We start from the raw sequence: 18,808 nt of genomic DNA on the forward strand, positions 1-18,808 counted from the left end.
TAATCTTTTGTGCAAATCCAGCTTTGAATTGACCCTCGTTTGTGAAGCAGTCTGGCGTAAAATGACGGCATGATAACAACACTTTACTACAACAACTCTTCCTCTTCTCTAAAGCAGCCCAATATGGCCTCACCCCCTTTGTTGTGTGTTCTCGGGGGCGGAGTTTATGTAAATTTTGGGGTTTGTGATGTCACCAACCCAGGAAGAAGCTTGTTGTAGTCCCTACCAACTGTTTAATGTATTCCTTAAAAAGTGATTTCTGTTAAAGAAAATATCTCCCTTTGCATTGAACTTTGAGCATCGTAACTTTGCAGATGTTGTTTATGCTCAAACAGCAACATTACACACTAAATAAAGTTAAAAAAAAGTTAAATCATAATCAAGGACCCCTTTAATGATTTTAATATCAATATCAATCCCTAGACGTAATTTGAATATAAAACTGATCACACAGGGAAACTCCAGAAGTAGCATTTTATTGGTTGTTTAACAATATTACACTTGATTTGATTTACAAACATTAAGTACAGTATAAATATTTCTACATTAGCATGAGAACTTCTTCCTTTCATTGCTCTCTTTCTCTCTCTCTCTCTCAAACACACACACACACACACACACACACACACACACACACACACACACACACTTTTATCACAATTCGTAATTAGTAAGCAAAAAGTAAACAATAAATGTAAGAAAATCCTTTGCTGCATCAAAACAAAGCCTTACAGTGTGTTTGTAAAAAGAAGGAACGTCACATAGTGAATTCATTAGAGTCATTTTCATCATTCTCCTCTGGTTCATTGCTGCTCATGGAGGTGGATTTGGTTGAGCTCTGTAATCGGTTCTCAGCCTTGCGTGTGTAGGGCCGACCCGCTCGAGGATGGTTCTGATGATGAGGCCATCTTATGCTGGACATGTGGTCCACAGAATGGACATAAGCTTCTTGTCTCCTGTCTGCTGGCTTTATCTGATTCAGCTTGCAGGAGGCGATGAGAGGTCTGCCAATGTCTAGCTCTTTGCTCTCAGTGAGACGTTCTTTAGTTTGTGTGTGGGTGTAGTGCAATTTCACCTTGATCACCAGAGATCCCTAAGAAGTTTTAGAGAATTTTGAATAAATTTCATTTCTTAAATGGCTTTAAACAATATTTTTGACATCTGCATATAATGCATTATTCTACATCAGTGATTTCAACAACAGCAATATATCCCTGCAATAAACCATTATAATATAATATAATATAATATAATACATTGCTGTATACATTGCTGAACATGTATATTTCAGTTCTGTATTTCGAAATGCATTTCAGATCTATACCACAATTTTCTCATTTCTAAGAGAAAACCTCTTTAAATGTACCTGGAGTCTTTGAAGGCAACATAATCTGAGGGTGCAGTCAGGAGTTTCACCACTGCTCACAAGCAGAGAGTCAATTTCTTCAAATCTGCCAGAAGCTGAGAAAATGTCTTGCATTTGCTAAAAATAAAAACATATCACCATTTAAACTGTAATCAAACAAACTGGCACTATACAGACAAGGTAAAGTGAACATCAAGCTGTTAATGTACCCAAGGAAGTATTAGACTTTTTCACCCCTAGAGGTCAGTAGACTCACAGTTTTGTTTTTAAAGTCATCCTACTGGACTTTCTTTCTGCTCAAGTCCTTCAACACAAGTAAACTTCGCATTTGCAGTAGAGCAATAAAAAAAAATCAAATTTTTAATGTTTGATCTATTTTGTTAATAAAACTGCAACAACAAAAAAAACATACAATGTATCTATTATATATATATATATATATATAAAGTTTTCATTAATTGAAATAAAGCTGAAATAAAATATAGATGAAGAACTTAAATAAAAATTACAAAGGTTGCACTGGCAACTAACTAAAATTAAAATTAAAAATTAATTAACGCTTTACAATAAGGTTCCATTTGTTAACATTAGTTAACTACAGCATTAACTAACAATAAAATAAAATAATTTATTAATCTTGGTGTATGTCAATTGCAACATTTACTAATACATTATTAAAATCAAAAGTTGTATCTGTTAATATTATTTAATGGACCTGATCTAATATGAACTAACAATGAACAGTTTTATTAACTAACATTAACAAAGATTAATAAATACTGAAACAAATCTACTGCTCTTTGTTAGTTAATGCATTAACTAATGTTAAGTAATGGGTCCTTATTATAAAGTGTTACCAATAAAGCTACAGTAACTAATACAAAGAAAACAAAAGCACATAAAATTAATCAAATTAAAATGAGAACTGAAAATATAAAAAATATTAAAATATTAATAAATACTATAATAATGTTCAGTGCCACTGCATGATCCTCCTCCATATTACAGTCTTAAGTAAATCCACCGTCTTTCCTCTTCTGGCCCTCCCATACTGACTCTCATATCCCCCTTTTATATGCATGTGTATGTGTTTATGTAAGCAAAAGAGGACATGAAAAGCTGTGACTTACTGGTTGACTCTCAAGAATCAGAGTGCAGTCCTGGGCCGCGGCGTTTGTGCTCCTCACTGTACCGAACACAACCAGGACGTTGGAAAAGAGTGCAGAAAAACAGAGTTCCACCTGAACACCACAGTGCTGAAAGTCCAGAGTCCTTCGGCCAGGAAGAACTGCGGAAAACATTATCAAACACATAAATACACAGCAATGTGAACAATATTAAAGGTGCCCTAGAATTAAAAATTGAATTTATATTGGCATAATTAAATAACAAGAGTTCAGTACATGGAAATGACATACAGTGAGTCTCAAACTCCATTGTTTCCTCCTCCTTATATAAATCTCATTTGTTTAAAAGACCTCTGAAGAACAGGCGAATCTCAACATAACACCGACTGTTACGTAACAGTCGGGATGATTAATATGTACGCCCCCAATATTTGCATATGCCAGCCCATGTTCAAGGCATTACACAAGGGCAGGACGTATGGATCTGTGCACAGCTGAATCATCAGACTAGGTAAGCAAGCAAGAACAACAGCGAAAAATGGCAGATGGAGCAATAATAACTGATATGATCCATGATAACACGATATTTTTAGTGATATTTGTAAACTGTCTTTCTAAATGTTTCGTTAGCATGTTGCTAATGTACTGTTAAATGTGGTTAAAGTTACCATTGTCTCTTATTGTATTCATGGAGACAAGAGCCGTCGTTATTTTCATTATTAAACACTTGCAGTCTTTATAAACAACTTCATTCTTTATAAATCTCTCCAACAGTGTATAATGTTAGCTTTAGCCACGGAGCACAGCCTCAAATTCATTCAGAATCAAATGTAAACATCCAAATAAATACAATACTCACATAATCCGACACATGCATGCAGTATGCATGACGAACTCTTTGTAAAGATCCATTTTGAGGGTTATATTAGCTGTGTGAACTTTGTTTATTCACTGTTTAAGGCAAGCACGAGCTCCGTGGGCGGGGAGCCTGAGCATTTAAAGGGGCCGCAACATGAATCGGCGCATTTCTAATTATGCCCCAAAATAGGCAGTTAAAAAAATGAATTAAAAAAAAATCTATGGGGTATTCTGAGCTGAAACTTCACACACATTCAGGGGACACCTTAGACTTAGGCCCCGTCCACATGGAGACGCGTTTCGGTGAAACCGCACACATTTTTTATCTGATAGGCGTTTCATCCACACGGATCCGGCGTTTTCGAAAGGTGAAACCGGTATTTTTTGAAACCGGGTCCCAGAGTGGAAAAATTTGAAAACGCCGGCTTGGCGTTGTCGTGTGGACGGGGCAATCCGTATATTTTCTGAAACGATGATGTAATCACCCCACGTGTCGACCCTAGTCAGACGCGCTAACACCACAAAACAGCACCAACAACAGCAATAGCAGACTCTACATGCTTGCGTTCATGCTGCAGAAGCTACTGAACCAAAATAAAGTGTTATTTCTAAGCTTTGCTAAAAGTTTGTATTACCTTTAATTTACTTCCACATGACAGAGACCATAAAGTAGATTATGATAAGTACATTAAGTACATTATAACTTTTATATGTGCCACTACAAAAGTAAGATTGTACTGCTGTATTATGAGTATTTATGCTACTGATTTGTACTTGTACGCGACTGTTCAAAATTTGAGGTCATTAAGATTTCTCTTTTTCTTTAAAGAAATTGAGAGTTTTATTCAGCAAGGATGCATTAAAGGGTTAGTTCACCCAAAAATGAAAATCTTGTCATTAATTACTCACCCTCATGTTGTTCCACACCCGTAAGACCTTCGTTCATCTTCAGAACACAAATTAATATATTTTTGATAAAATCCGATGGCTCAGTGAGGCCTGCATTGACAGCAAGATAATTAACACTTTCAATGTCCAGAAAGCTACTAAAGATATATTTGAAACAGTTCATGTGACTACAGTGATTCAACCCTAATGTTATGAAGCGAGAAGAATACTTTTTGTGCATCAACAAAAACTAAATGACGACTTTATTCCACAATATCTAGTGATGGGCGATTTCAAAACACTGCTTCATGAAGCTTCGAAGCTTTATGAATCTTTTGTTTCGAATCAGTGGTTCGGAGCACGTATCAAACTGCAAAAGTCACGTGATTTCAGTAAACGAGGCTTCATTACGTCATAGTTCAATAGTTCACCACTGGGGGGCGTGACTTTGGCAGTTTGATACGTGCTCCGAACCACTGATTCAAAACAAAAGATTCGTAAAGCTTCGAAGCTTCATGAAGCAGTGTTGTGAAATCGCATATCACTAGATATTGTTGAATAAAGTCGTTATTTTGTTTTTTTTGATGCACAAAAAGTATTCTCGTCGCTTCATAATATTAAGGTTGAATCACTGTAATCAAAACGGTTTTAAATATATATTTAGTAGCTTTCTGGGCATTGAAAGTGTTAATTGTCTTGCTGTCAATGGAGACCTCACTGAGCCATTGGATTTTATCAAAACACATCTTCGGTTGGTGTTCCAAAGACGAACGAAGGTCTTACGGGTGTGGAACGACATGAGGTTGAGTAATTAATGACAGAATTTTCATTTTTGGGTTAATTAACTCTTTAAATTGATCAAACGTGACAGTAAAGACATGTTATCAAATTTAAAATATATGTTGTACTTTGGAACTTTCTATTCATCAAATAAACTTTATCACATTTTTTTTTAACTTTACCAAGAAAATGTAATCACAGTTTCCACAAAAAAAAAATATTAAGCAGCACAACTGTTTTCAACATTGATAATAAGAAGAAATGTTTCTTGAGCAGCAAATCAGCATATTAGCATGATTTCTGAAGGATCATGTGACATTGAAGACTGGAGTAATTTGCCATCACAGGAATAAATTACTTTTTAAAATACGTAAAAATAGAAAACAGTTGTAAAATTGCAATAATATTTCACAAAATTACTGTTTTACTGTATTTTTAATCAAATAAATGCAGCCTTGGTGAGCAGAAGAAACTTCTTTCAAAATATTCTAAAATCTTATCAACCCCAAACTTCTGAACAGTAGCGTACATAAAAACGTTCAAACATATTTTACTGTCCTGTGGTCAGTATACAGTAGCAAGCATGTTTAAAGGTGTCAGAATGCATGTTTCATGTTCTACTTACTAACTCAAATCAACAAAATGGGGCTGTTCTCTCATATTTAAATGACAGCTCTTAAAGTTTTTAACATGACAAATAAAAACTGTCAGAGTCTAAACTGAAAAACGGAATCAGTTTCAGTCAGCTCACTTGTGGCAATTTGGCTCTTTTTGGGAGGACATCCATTTCCTTTTAATGCAGACAAATGGTTTATGAATGATCCTTAGCTGTGCTCTAACCATGAGTCATGCATCACAATCTCACCCACAAAAGCAACCAAAAAGGAAGTCATAAACTGTGAGATGTTACGCGTGATGGAGCACTTTTAAGTGTCTTCTTTTCCATTGCATTACAAATCTGCTTTATCATCACTGATGTTGAATATAGCATTTAAAGGGTTCATATCATGAATCAAAAATGGAAATTTCCTTAATCCTTTGAAAGAGATGTTACGTAAGAATAATGTAGCTTTCAAATCCTCGAAACTTTTTTATGTCACATGTTAAAGGATTAGTTCACTTCAGAATTAAAATTTCCTGATAATTTACTCACCCCCATGACATCTTCAGTCGAACAGAAATTAAGGATTTTGAGGAAAACATTCCAAGATTTTTCACTGGGGTTCAGCAGGTTGAAAGTCCAAATGTCAGTTTCAGTGCAGCTTCAAAAGCTTTTCTCCCAGATGAGGAATAAGGGTCTTATCTAGTGAAACGATTGGTCGCTTTCCCAAAAAATCATAATTATATACTTTTTAATCACAAATGCTCATCTTGCACTAGCTCTGCGATGAGCCACGCATTACGTAATCACGTTGGAAAGGTCACATGTGACGTAGGCGGAAGTACCATGATAGGGTGAAAAATTCTCATTTTCTACTCCAACTTAAAAATCGCCCGACATCGTTTAACTTTTTTTGTAAAGGCGGTTTGAAGTCCACTACATGGAGAAAAATCAGTTATTTTAAATTGCAATAATTTTCACAATATTGCCATTTTTACTGTATTTTGATCAAATAAATGCAGCCTTGGTTTGAATTAGAGACTTCTTTCAAAAACAGTAGTATAGGTGGAATTCAGGTAGAAATTAATATGTAGGACATAAGATTTTTTGTTTGCTTGTCTGTTCACAGAAGACACATTTAAGAAAAGGACCTCTGATGACAATATGAAGTTGGTTAAAAAAATATGTAAATACCATTAGCCTGTTTCCAACAAGCATCCCGCCGACGGAGCTCCATGGTGTGTCCGGACGCTTGCACAGGATCGGTCAAGGCCCGTGGCTCTGTCAGAGTGTGCCTGATCTCTACTACCTGCCTTCCACGCACCAGTGGGTCCTTTCCCAGATCTGTGAGAGAACAAAAGCTTTCATTATAAATCACAGGATACTTTTACTAAACAAATATCTTCTCTACACACTTGCTGTCTCTTTTGCCATGTGACCAGTGTCCATCAGACACTGAAACATGACACAATCATGACTCAGCAAGTTGTTCATACAAATGGGAAGTTAAAAACTTTTAAGGAACTTGCTAAAAGTAATATTAAGGAAGAGGATTATGGCCAAGCAATAATAAAAAATTAAGACCATCTCGAGATTAAAGTCATTATAATGCGAGATTAAACTCATTTAAATTTCTAGAAAAAAAGTCGAAATACAATGTCGAGAATAAAATCATTACATTTTGAGAATAAAGTCGTCGTGTTTCGAGAAAAAAAATTGTTAAATTGAGGAAAAAGTCAAAATAAAATGTTGAGAATAAACTCCTTAAATTTTGAGAATAAAAATGTTGTTTCAAGAAAAAACTCATGCAATTTAGAGAAAAAAAGTCTAAATAAAATTGAGAATAAACTCATTAATTTGAGAATAAAGTCATTGTGTTGAGAAAAAACTTGTTAAATTTCCAGAATAAAAGTTGAAATAAAATGTTGAGAATAAACATTGAGAAAAAACTCGTTCAATTTCAAAAATAAGTCTAAATAAAATGTTGAGAATAAATTCGTGTTGAGAGAAAAATCGTTAAATTTCGAGAAAAAAGCAGAAATAAAATGTTGAGAATAAACAATACATTTTGAGAATAAAGTCGTGTTTTGAGAGAAAAATCGTTAAATTTCGAGAAAAAAGCCGAAATAAAATGTTGAGAATAAACAATACATTTTGAGAATAAAGTCGTGTTTTGAGAAAAAAATCGTTAAATTTAGAGAAAAAAAGTAGAATAAAATATAGAGAATAAACAATACATTTTGAGAATAAAGTCGTGTTTTGAGAAAAAAATCGTTAAATTTAGAGAAAAAAAGTAGAATAAAATATAGAGAATAAACAATACATTTTGAGAATAAAGTCGTGTTTTGAGAAAAAAATCGTTAAATTTAGAGAAAAAAGTAGAAATAAAATATAGAGAATAAACACATTCGATCACTAGATCACTTTAGTCAAGCTAACGATTCTCGATTCCAAATTTTGCAATACTTTTATGTTTATTTGTTCGTTCAAGCGCAAGAAGAGTAGGCCTATTCGTGCACGCTATGGATAAACGTGTGTACAGAATTTGATCTTTTAATAATAAACGTTTTTCACATTAAGCGTTTTAGAAAGTCCCGTTTTCTTGGAGTAGGCCTACATCACACAAATTGTACAGTTTTTTCTTCTAAAAAGACCCAGCCGCTTGCAAATTCTCTTTAAAGTTCGCATGCTACTTATTATTCGGTTATAATTAGAAAACATAAAACATAGGCCTAGCTTGATTAAGTGATCCAACTCTGTTATGCCCTCTAGGATCAGTATGCAATGAATACGTGTTTATTCTTGACAATTTATTTAGACTTTTTTCTCCAAACACGACTTTATTCTTGAAATTCAACTGTAACAACTGTACTTTAACAGTACAGAAACCGGTAGCCAGGAATATACTGTAAATCCACACTAAAAAGCTTTACAGCGCTTCGCCAGTAACCAGTGATAAAGCATTGATTTATGATCGGGTATTGAGGCAGGAAGTTGTCTAGTACTTGAGGGCACGACAAACACAGTGATAATGGCCGTGGGACATGGTGCAGACAGAGCAACAAGCATATGAGACAGGAGCAGGGGGGTAAGTAGGGCACCCAGCAGTAGTCCCTTGGTTAAGCGCTCTCAAATTTCCCCCACCTGAGCACAGCAGCCTGAGAATGAGGTCACATGCTTTGGCAGCTACTTTATAAAAAGCTAAGTGCTGTTACCAAAGAGACCAATCAAACAACCAAATAAGCCCTCTGCACGGAGGGGGGATTATCTCAACCATTAAAACATAAATCCACGTTTGCATCATGCCATGGAGGGTACGGATGAAGGAAGGAAACCAATGTCTGGCATACAGTAGATGTCAAGCAGTTGCTGCTCTCACAAGTGCAAGTATAAATCCGCTAATGATCAAAAGCACTGAAAGACACTGTGACCTTGTTCACTAGATCTCACTACAAGGATAAAGCATGATGTAATATTACATCTTGTTATTAAAGTGTTCGCAAGGAAGTGCGGTTTTGATATTGATCAAAGGCGTTAAGTGTTTGATCTGAACTCTTAACTCTATGTCTCATATCGCTGAATCATCACCTTTTGAAGTATAATAATTTCATTATTGTATCAAGATTAATGTTTTAGGGCCCCATGAAATCTATTTTATTTTTCCAAAATTCTGTTTCATTTCATGCCAAACTCTGTGTTTTCCGTTTCAATTCTTGATTGCATGGATTTCTATTTAAATGACTATATTTTGCCCGCAAAAATTTGCCAAACAACAATAAATGTGACCACTAGCTGGTACATTTAAAACCAGGGCAATCTCTCACCAGCTCTTTTCTTTGACTGTACAGTTGTGGTACGTTTTGAAGACACGTTATACAAGCAGTCGTGTTGTTGCCACACTTCCACAAACTGTTCCTCCATCTCCAGCGTCCAACGGACACGCACAGCAGCTTGTTTCGTTATTGACATTTGAAAATTTCTATCATTCACTCCCGTCTCCTCATAGACTTGTCTCTCATTGGCTATTGTGAAAGCACTGACATAATCATAGTCATAATCAACCCAGTTTAAAAACATGTTTGATATTATGCAAGCAGATCAGGAGGTTTAAGATTTGAGATGTAAACACATCACATTACCAGATCATTTGGAACCAATCATAAATTTTTTTCCCAGATTGTTGTGTAAATCGTGGATAAATCAGCCCAAAACTCTAGTAGTCAAGTCTAAACCTGGCTTAAAGGTGCAGTAAACTATTTCTGAGAAATGCTGTTCAAAGTTGATCGGGCTGAGCTCCACAACATACTTGTAGCCAATCAGCATCAGGGGGCGTGTCCACTCACGATAAAGGAGGACAGAATGAGCAAGAGGTAGATTTGAAGAAAGACTGATGGCTGAGAGACATTACAAAAGAGAAAAGCTCAGAGGAATTTCACTGTAAAAAGAAGGGTTATGATCAGGCAAGAGCTTTAGGACTCGTGTTAATATTAGAAAAGCTTTCCAACAATGGGAAGGCCTGAAAACAGAAGCTGAGGTTGTGTTGTTTCCGCTGTTATATGGTTTTGCTGTTATATATGTATTGTTAGCTATAGTGACAGGACAGTTCTAAAAACTGCTGGGTTAAATATGGACAAAACCAGGGATTGGGTTGTTTTTACCCAGCCATTTTTTTCAACCAAATTTGGATTTATTTTTTTAGCCAGCAATATAGTAATATAGTAAAAGGCATGTTTTTGCTCACCCCCAAATAGGAGCAAATTTGTGGGTTATTTTAAGCTGAAACTTGACCAGACCTGAGACTTATATTACATCTTGTGAAAGACAGCATAAAAGGTGCCTTTTAACCCAACCTGCTGGGTTTGTTTTACCATATTTTACCCAGCTTGGGTTTTTTTAACCCAGCATTTTTTAGAGTGTGTCATTGTTTGTCTGGAGTTGCTGGTGACTAACAACTCTTGCTTGTATAAACTCTTGTGTACTGTATGTTCAGTTTTTGTTCATTCATTCTTTGCTTTATTTTTCACAAAACATTATTTTGCTTCACTTCAGCTATGATAAACAGACATCCACTCTTGCATTGCATGTTTGTGCATCTTGAAGGCGGAGCAATGATGGGAGGAGTGTGTTTGTTTGGGTTGATTTCAAATATCAACAGTGTTTCTCAGAAATCGCTTACTGCACCTTTAAGATTTGGAACAGAAGAGCAGCACTCACCCTCAGAGACCTGCTCCAAGACACGGGTAACCCTCTCTGGCTCTAAGACATGTTTGTTCAGGTACTTGGTGAAGATCCCTGTGCTCTTGCCACCATCCTGGACCTCGAAAGCCTCAGCATCTTCACTCCTGTAGGAGCAAACAGCATGAGTACACTAGAAGAACACAATCACTGTTGTTTTTTTAGTTCACTGATAATTTACTCATCCCCATGTCATCCAAGATGTTTATGCCTTTCTTTCTTCAGTCGAAAAGAAATTAAAGTTTTTGAGGAAAACATGACAGGATTTTCTCCATATAGTGGACTTTAACAGTTACCAATGGGTTGAAGGTACAAATATCAGTTTCAGTGCAGCTTCAAAGGGCTCTACATGATCCCAGACGAGGAATAAGTAGGGCCCGCGGAATCCATACATAAAAACGGAATTTACTATATAACGCGGAATGTAACGGAATGTGTCAAATTTTTGATGAATGAATTAAAAGCAGGTCTGTACACTTAAATTAAATCACGATATAGACTAGTGTCTGTGAATATTAAACCGCAAAAAGACTATTTAAACATGAATCCTGCATGCCTGTGTGACTCTGAAATGAATGATGCGGAGTTTCATTTACCTCACACCGCCTCACACACACTCGCCCGGGCGCGCGCACGCACGCTGAAGCACATGCGACGCTCGCAGTGTTTTCGTCCTCTGTTGCCTCACTATATGAACGCACGAATTCATCTCCAGAGCTGCTCTGAAAGTCACTTCATCAGCATTTAACCGCTTCGTTTGAGAAAACTACCGTCATAAACACAGAGAAACTCAAAGCTCTAGGCAAACCGTCAAAATAAAAGTTCATTAACTGTATTACATATTACTGTTGTACAGTAGAATTTAGATAAATTAATTTAACAATAAATTATTAAAATATATTTTTAAACAATAATCTCTTTCTTCCATTTTTTAATTTTAACAGTAAAGCTCTGTTGTGCAGCACATTGTTTGACAAAAAAGTTTAATTTCATGATTAAAAGATAAATTAAATGGTATGCGTTCATTGATTGCCAGAAAAAATTAAATACACAACAGAACTTCTGAAAAAAAAAAAATCATAAAAATATATTTTTTAATTAATAAATATTGTTGTTTTTAGGAATTCAATTAATTAGATGTGCTTTTTGATTATTAAAATGGAATTAAACCACTAAAATGGAATCCAGAAAACAGAATTTGGTAAAAATAAAATTTGAGGGGAAAGAATAAAACTTTTATCATAGGGCCATAAAAAATTTTTTTTGTTGTTAAACTTTTATTAAATTGTTGGTAAATTGGAAAAGATTCATTATTTCAATTAATTAGACATGCTTTTTGATTACTAAAATTTAATTTAACCATTAAAATGGAAAAAACGGAATCCAGAAAAATTAAAACGGAATTTGGGAAAAAATAAAACGGATTTCATAGGGCCCTAAATAAGGGTCTTATCTAGCAAAACGATCTGTCATTTTCTAAAAAAAAATAAAAATTGTATACTTTTTAACCAAAAATGCTCATCTTGCACTGCTCTGCGATGTGCCACGCATTACGTAATCATGTTGGAAAGGTCACGTGTGACGTAAGCAGAAGTATCGCGGTGAAAATGAAAATCTCATTTTCTTCTCTGACTTCAAAATCGCCCGACATCGTTGTTTTGTATAGGCCGTTTGACTTGGTCTCTACACGATTGCTTTGTAAACACTTGCTCGGTACTTCTGCAACTGCAATTTGGGCCTTCAAACCCGTTGGTAACTGTTGAAGTCCACTATATAGAGAAATCCTGGAATGTTTTACTCAAAAACCTTAATTTCTTTTCGACTGAAGAAACAGGGACATAAACATTTTGCATGACATGGGGGTGAGTAAATTATCAGGAAATTTTAATTCTGAAGTGAACTAATCTTTTAATGTTTCGATTAAGGCTTAGAAGAACTGTCACCTGGATATGACAGTACTTACGTGGCGTATCCATACACAGTGTTTCCCAGAGGAGCCAAAGGCTTAATTTCAGAAGGAGGACCTTTTTGTTTGTACCTGGAGGATATAAAATAGCAAAAACGTTGAACAGTGTTGCAGTGTGCCAAATGATTATCTTTTAACATTTGCGAAACTGTTCCAAGAATCTGGAATTCTTGATACTTTTGTTTTCTGGGAAACGATAAGTTCATCATGTTCTTGCAAGCATACCATTTCCTGCAGGTGTCTAGCAGAATGACGTTGAGCTGGGCTTTTCTCTCCTGCATGCTGTGCATCACTCTCTGTACGCACACACAGTTTTCAGTGCGGTAGGGTCGTGGAGCGTCAATGGCCACCAGGTAATTTCTGCCATTGTGTTCATAGCCATGGCCAGCATAGTAAAAAACAGCTGGGGGAAGAGAAAGTGGGGTTTTAATGGTCTACAACATTGTGTAATATGTTTCTTTCCTTCTCTGGTTGAGTTCCTTACTTTTATGTTCAACATTGCCTTTTATATTAAATATTACTCAAAAATGAAAATTCAGCCATCATCTACTCACCCTCATGGGGTTCCAAACCTGTATGACTTTCTTTCTTCCAAAGAAACACAAAAGAAGAATTTTTGAAGAATATCCAAGCCACTCTTTTCAATATAATCACAGTAAATATGGATTTGGGCTGTCAAGACACCATAAAAGCATCAAAGTAGTTAATTTGATTGACAAATCTTCTAAATCCACGATTGCTTTGTGTATAAACCAAAATATAAGCCATTGTTCACTGAAGCTGGTGATGCATTCAGAAGAGTTAATGAAAAAAGCAGAGAAGTCAGGTTCATGAACGTATCTGTCAATGAAACCTTTGTTCCAGTTCACAAAACCAATGACTCATTGATTGAGTCAAAGATTGTAAGTGAATAACAACTTCAAAACGTCAGTTTGTTCATGACAACACACTTCAGAAGATTTGGAATACACCACATGAGCCATTTTATGATGCTTTTATGTCCTTGACAGCTTGAAATGGCCAAAAAATGTACATTTTGTGCTCCACAGAAGGAAGGGAAAAAGTCATTCAGGTTAGCCAAGACATGAGGGTAAGAAAATGTTGACAGAATCTTGATTTTTGTGTGAACTACATGAAAAATACACAATTTTACTCGCAGCATTTCATATTTTAGTGATGCTGTGACTAACTATTGCTACTAAAGCAGATATCAGCATTTCATATTTTAGTACTGCTATAATCAGAGAAAGTCAAATCAGGAAAAAAGGACAGTAGTGAAATCTCACCCACGTATTGTACACAACAGTACAGAGGCATGAATACATACAGAGCTGACTAATAACTAAACACTTTCCATTTTCCGATTTCTACTGAATACAAAAGGGTGTCAAAACTATTTTCATTATAAGGCAGTTTTCAATGAGTTTAAAAATGAAATTCCTATGCGAGTTAGCTGAGTAACCTGTATAAATTTGTTGGATAGAAACATTATACTACAACTGTAAGTTTCTGCAGACAAAAGCAGCAAGACACACTTCGGCCCACACATTTCTTATAAGCCAACTCAATGTCATTCTGAAAAAAAGCCCTTTGGTTGAAAGTTCTGCGGTTATTTTAACCCATGACACTGATACTGTATCACCGGAAAATAAAGCCTTTTTTCCACTCAGATGGAACTTCCTCTGACTCATCATGGAGCTGTTTTTTGCGCAACACTAAAATTAAATTTTTTTTTGGAAGCATTTCAAATGGACGTTGTATTGTCCACCACCATCTCAACAACTTCTGTACAGCGTGGAGAGGTAATGAGCAGCCGCAGGATCAAAGTGAGAAATGCGTGTGTTATTGCACAAAGCAATTATTTTTGCAGCCAGGAACCTGAAACTTTCACCACAAAATAAGCTATTGCCCTGAGTGTAAAACCTACATCCTGTGAGAAAAAATTATTTTACAGTTAATGCAGTGACGAAACACACCAGACGTTTCCTAGAGGCTCCTCAAGCAAACTCAAAACATGTGACTCACCATACACTCCACGGTCCAAGAGCTGCAAGAACTTGTCAGTGGCAGCCTGCATTTCCTGAAGGGTGAGATCAAGCAGAGAAACCACTCGAAAGCCTAGCTGCTGCAGAAGGTTGGCCAGCTCATGGACATCCATGGTAGGAGCCATCAGACCAGGATGGTGGTTGTAGTTCAGGTTCCCAATCAGTAATGCCACTTTGTCAGTTGCTAAGTGAAAGGATATTACATTTAAAAATGTTCCTTTTTTAATTGTTTTAAAAAAAATATATATATATATTTTAATTGTTTTTTTTTTTAAACAATTAAAAAAGGAACATTTTAGGAACATATATACATACATTATATATATATATATATATATATATTTTTTTTTTTTTTTTTTTTTTTTTTTTTACAAACGCTACAATAATCAATTTTTTTTTAAATTATATTTTATTACAAAACTTATTTAAATAATACTTTATTAATATTACTAATAGGACTGTCAAAATTAGCATGTTTACGCATGCACGATATATAGTCAAACAAAAAATTATTCAGACATTTTTTATATATTTTCACTAGTGGGTGCAGGACACTATAGTTCATTTATGTAAGTGAGGATAGCAAAATAAGGTAAACTGTGACATATTATACCCCAAAATTCTTCATATCAGTAAAACTGGTAAAAATTTGGAACCAAAAATTATTCAGACACTTTGACCTGACCATGTTTTGCTTAAGTGTTATCTAACATAATTAAGATTATTTTTTTCTGACACAGTTTATATCTGAGATCTTGTCATATTTTATTACCATTTTTTAACCTATAGTGAATAAACTGTATTAATGAATGAAATGTTCAAGGTGTCTGAATAAATTTTTGTTTGACTGTATATATAAACTTGTGCTAAGAGGAAACGTCAGTCGTTCAGAAGCGAGCAGAGAAAAAATGCATTTTTCATGGTCAAAGGAAAGGAACTCCTCTCAGAAAACATACAAATAAAGATACTTTTAGATGCTTAATTGCTATTTGGAGCATTGTGATCACTAGACAAGGGCTGAATGAACAAATTTTTGTGAAAACCTCAATTTTGAAATTGTTTCCACCACTTAATAAAAAAATAAAAAAATAAAAAGTAATTGCGACTTTTTATCTCACAATTCTGACTTTTTTTCTCGCAATTGCGAGTTTGCATATCTCATTTTTTTTCCCCTCAGAATTGTGAGATATAAACTCACAATTGCATCTTATAAAGTCAGAATTGTGTGATATAAACTCACAATTGCATCTTTTTTCTCAGAATTGTAAGTTTATATCTCACAATTATGACTTTATAAGAATCAATTCCGAGTAATTAAGTCAGAATTGTGACATATAAACTCGCAATTCTGAGAAAAAACGTCCGTCCTTTTTTCCCCTCACACTTGGACATTATAACATGCGAGATTATATCTCATAATTCTGAGAAGAAAAGGTCAGAATTGCGAGATTTAAACTCGCAATTGCAAATTATAAAGTCATTGTGTGATAAACTCAGAATTCGAGTTTGCATCTTTTTATATCTCAGAATTGCAAGCTTATATCTCACAATTATGACTTAACTCGCAATTACCTTTACGCAATTGTGAGTTTATATCCCGCAATTGCAAGGAAAAAAAATCAGAATTGTGAGATAAAAAGTCAATTACCTTTTTTATTTTTTATTTCATGGGAGAAACAAGCTTCCGTACGAAATTAGCCCGTGCGCATTCTGACTAATTTTGCCAGCATGGGTCACATACATATATGTTTGTAATTTACTCAAACACTCACACATAACTTACTCACTTCATTACTTGAAAACCCCATAATACTAAGTTTATCCACAACCATGAGAATCCTATATGAATGACGGTGTTTGGTATGGGAAATATTAAATGTGGGAGTATTGTGCAACACAGGTAAGTACTAAGTCTATTTTTAACCTGACATGAGCTGAAAAAAGCTTCATCTGTGACCTACCCATAAGCGTGGGCGACGGTAGTTGATCTGGAGGTGCTGTGGGGAAACCAGAGGAAAAAGTTTTAGTGAAAGTTGAAAGAGAATAAGAAATGTTATCATGCTACTGGATGTTACCATGAAGCCCATAGCTTGTGCATTTCCACTAGTTTCACAACGGAAAAAAAAAAAAAAAAAATCTCTCAGAAAGCTCACATTATTTGTGTTCCGTAATGTGACGAGTAAAAAGGGAAGCTCCTACTGAGCTGGTTTCAGTCTAACTTTAGTTGGCCTCTCATATCTAGGGACATATATAGACTCAAAATACAATTCAGTTCCTGATTGTCTTTAACTCCTACCAATCGTGGAAAGTACCAGAAATTTAAACCCAGAGTGGAACTACACAGAGCACAAAGAATCCAAAGGCCAGAGCTAAAGACTGGATGGTTTCCTTTATTTAGGTTTTCATCACACAGAAAGCTGCTAAGAAGGTCTGACTGTGCTAATGAACAAGTCACAAACAAAGTGAGAAAATGCAAAGGTTGCTAAATGCCTTTTTCCAGGATAACAATTTGAATGCATTAAAAAACAATTGCATCCTACAAATTATGTCCACTGACTCATGCGTGAATTTTATAATAAGTAAAATTAAAAAAACATGAAAAAACTCTAAAAAAAAAAAAAAAACTCTTTATTTTTCATGTTTATGGAAATTTAAAAAAATATGGCAGAGAGGCTGATAAACAACAAAAATAATTTCAGACAAAATACAAAAATGTTCTGTGTGAACAGCCCTTAAAGTCTTGGACAAACACCATCTCAAAATGGAAGGCTGTGGACTGTAGGCCAATGACATAAACAGCCATTTGCGGCTCTTACCAATCTCAATCTCAGCTGCTTCAGACCATCTCTCCTCCAAAATATTTGACACGGCGCAGAGGTATGAACCCGCAGTCTCTGCACTGGCATTTTCTATCTAAACAAAGAAGACCAAATGCAAAACATGATTATTTTAGGCAGCTTACAACTTCAAAAACGTGCCACTGAGACAATATTTACAGTCAAAGCGAATTGCCCAAATTTAAACACAACGACCCGTGTAACCCGAGCCAAACTTGCACATAAAAATAAATCAATATGATAACAAAACAGCTAGAAACAAAGAGTGTTACAGTGGCCTTACCCTGAGTGTTTCTGTGGTCTGTTTAGTAAGGAGGTGACCGTTTCTGTACCACTGGTAGGCAGGCGCAGGCTTCCCAAAAGCTGTGCATTTGAGAGTGAAAGTCTCCCCTGGTTTTACTGTTTGGCTTTTTGGGTGAATGACTATATGGGGTTCCCCTTTCCATGCTCGAGAAACACCTAAACAGAATTTGTCACGATGTTTAACAGATACTGCAGTTGTAAAGGGTTAGTTCACCCAAAAATGAAAATTCTGTCATTAATTACTCACCCTCATGTTGTTCCACACCTGAAAGATCTTTGTTCATCTTCAGAACACAAATTAAGATATTTTTGATGAAATTTGAGATTTTTTTTATTTTTTATCCTCAATAGAAATTACCACATTCAAGGTCCAGAAAGGTACTAAAGATATCGTTAAAATAGTCAGCATGACTACAGTGGTTCAACCTTAATGTTATGAAGCGACGAGAATACTTTGTGCGCAAAAACAAAATAAAAATAATGACTTTATTCAACATTATCTTCTCTTCTGTGTCATTCTCATGTGCTGTTTATGTTCAGCGCTTCCATGTTTTACGCCAGAACACCGACTTTTTATTGGTCGCATCACACACATGCGTTGTGCTGCTCAATTGTGAAGCTTTGGTCAATACTGAGGCGGTATTCTGAGGTACAAACTGGAAGCGCTGAACGTAAACAGTGCATGAGAATGACACAGAAGAGAAGATATTGTCAAATAAAGTCATTATTTGTTTTGTTTTTGCACACAAAAAGTATTCTTGTTGCTTCATAACATTAAGGTTGAACCACTGTAGTCACATTT

General features: G+C 35.3%; 1 protein-coding gene across 4 annotated transcripts in view; it reads right to left on the reverse strand.

Moving 5' to 3' along the window:
* Window positions 1–460: 460 nt before the first annotated feature.
* Window positions 461–18,808, reverse strand: part of malt3 (MALT paracaspase 3) — a 22,813-nt gene continuing 4,465 nt past the window's right edge. For all 4 annotated transcript variants that reach the window (XM_048168900.1, XM_048168899.1, XM_048168898.1 and 1 more), the window contains 11 exons: window positions 17,987–18,162; window positions 17,683–17,779; window positions 16,828–16,863; window positions 14,847–15,050; window positions 13,047–13,224; window positions 12,819–12,893; window positions 10,835–10,962; window positions 6,815–6,964; window positions 2,497–2,654; window positions 1,367–1,483; window positions 461–1,093 (listed from right to left, as the gene is read on the reverse strand). In XM_048168900.1, the coding sequence (XP_048024857.1) occupies window positions 758–1,093; window positions 1,367–1,483; window positions 2,497–2,654; window positions 6,815–6,964; window positions 10,835–10,962; window positions 12,819–12,893; window positions 13,047–13,224; window positions 14,847–15,050; window positions 16,828–16,863; window positions 17,683–17,779; window positions 17,987–18,162 (1,655 nt within the window). In that variant the 3' untranslated portion in view covers window positions 461–757. The remainder of the gene's footprint in view (window positions 1,094–1,366; window positions 1,484–2,496; window positions 2,655–6,814; window positions 6,965–10,834; window positions 10,963–12,818; window positions 12,894–13,046; window positions 13,225–14,846; window positions 15,051–16,827; window positions 16,864–17,682; window positions 17,780–17,986; window positions 18,163–18,808) is intronic.

This window comes from Megalobrama amblycephala, linkage group LG19 (assembly GCF_018812025.1).
Source record: "Megalobrama amblycephala isolate DHTTF-2021 linkage group LG19, ASM1881202v1, whole genome shotgun sequence".
Lineage (NCBI taxonomy): Eukaryota > Metazoa > Chordata > Actinopteri > Cypriniformes > Xenocyprididae > Megalobrama > Megalobrama amblycephala.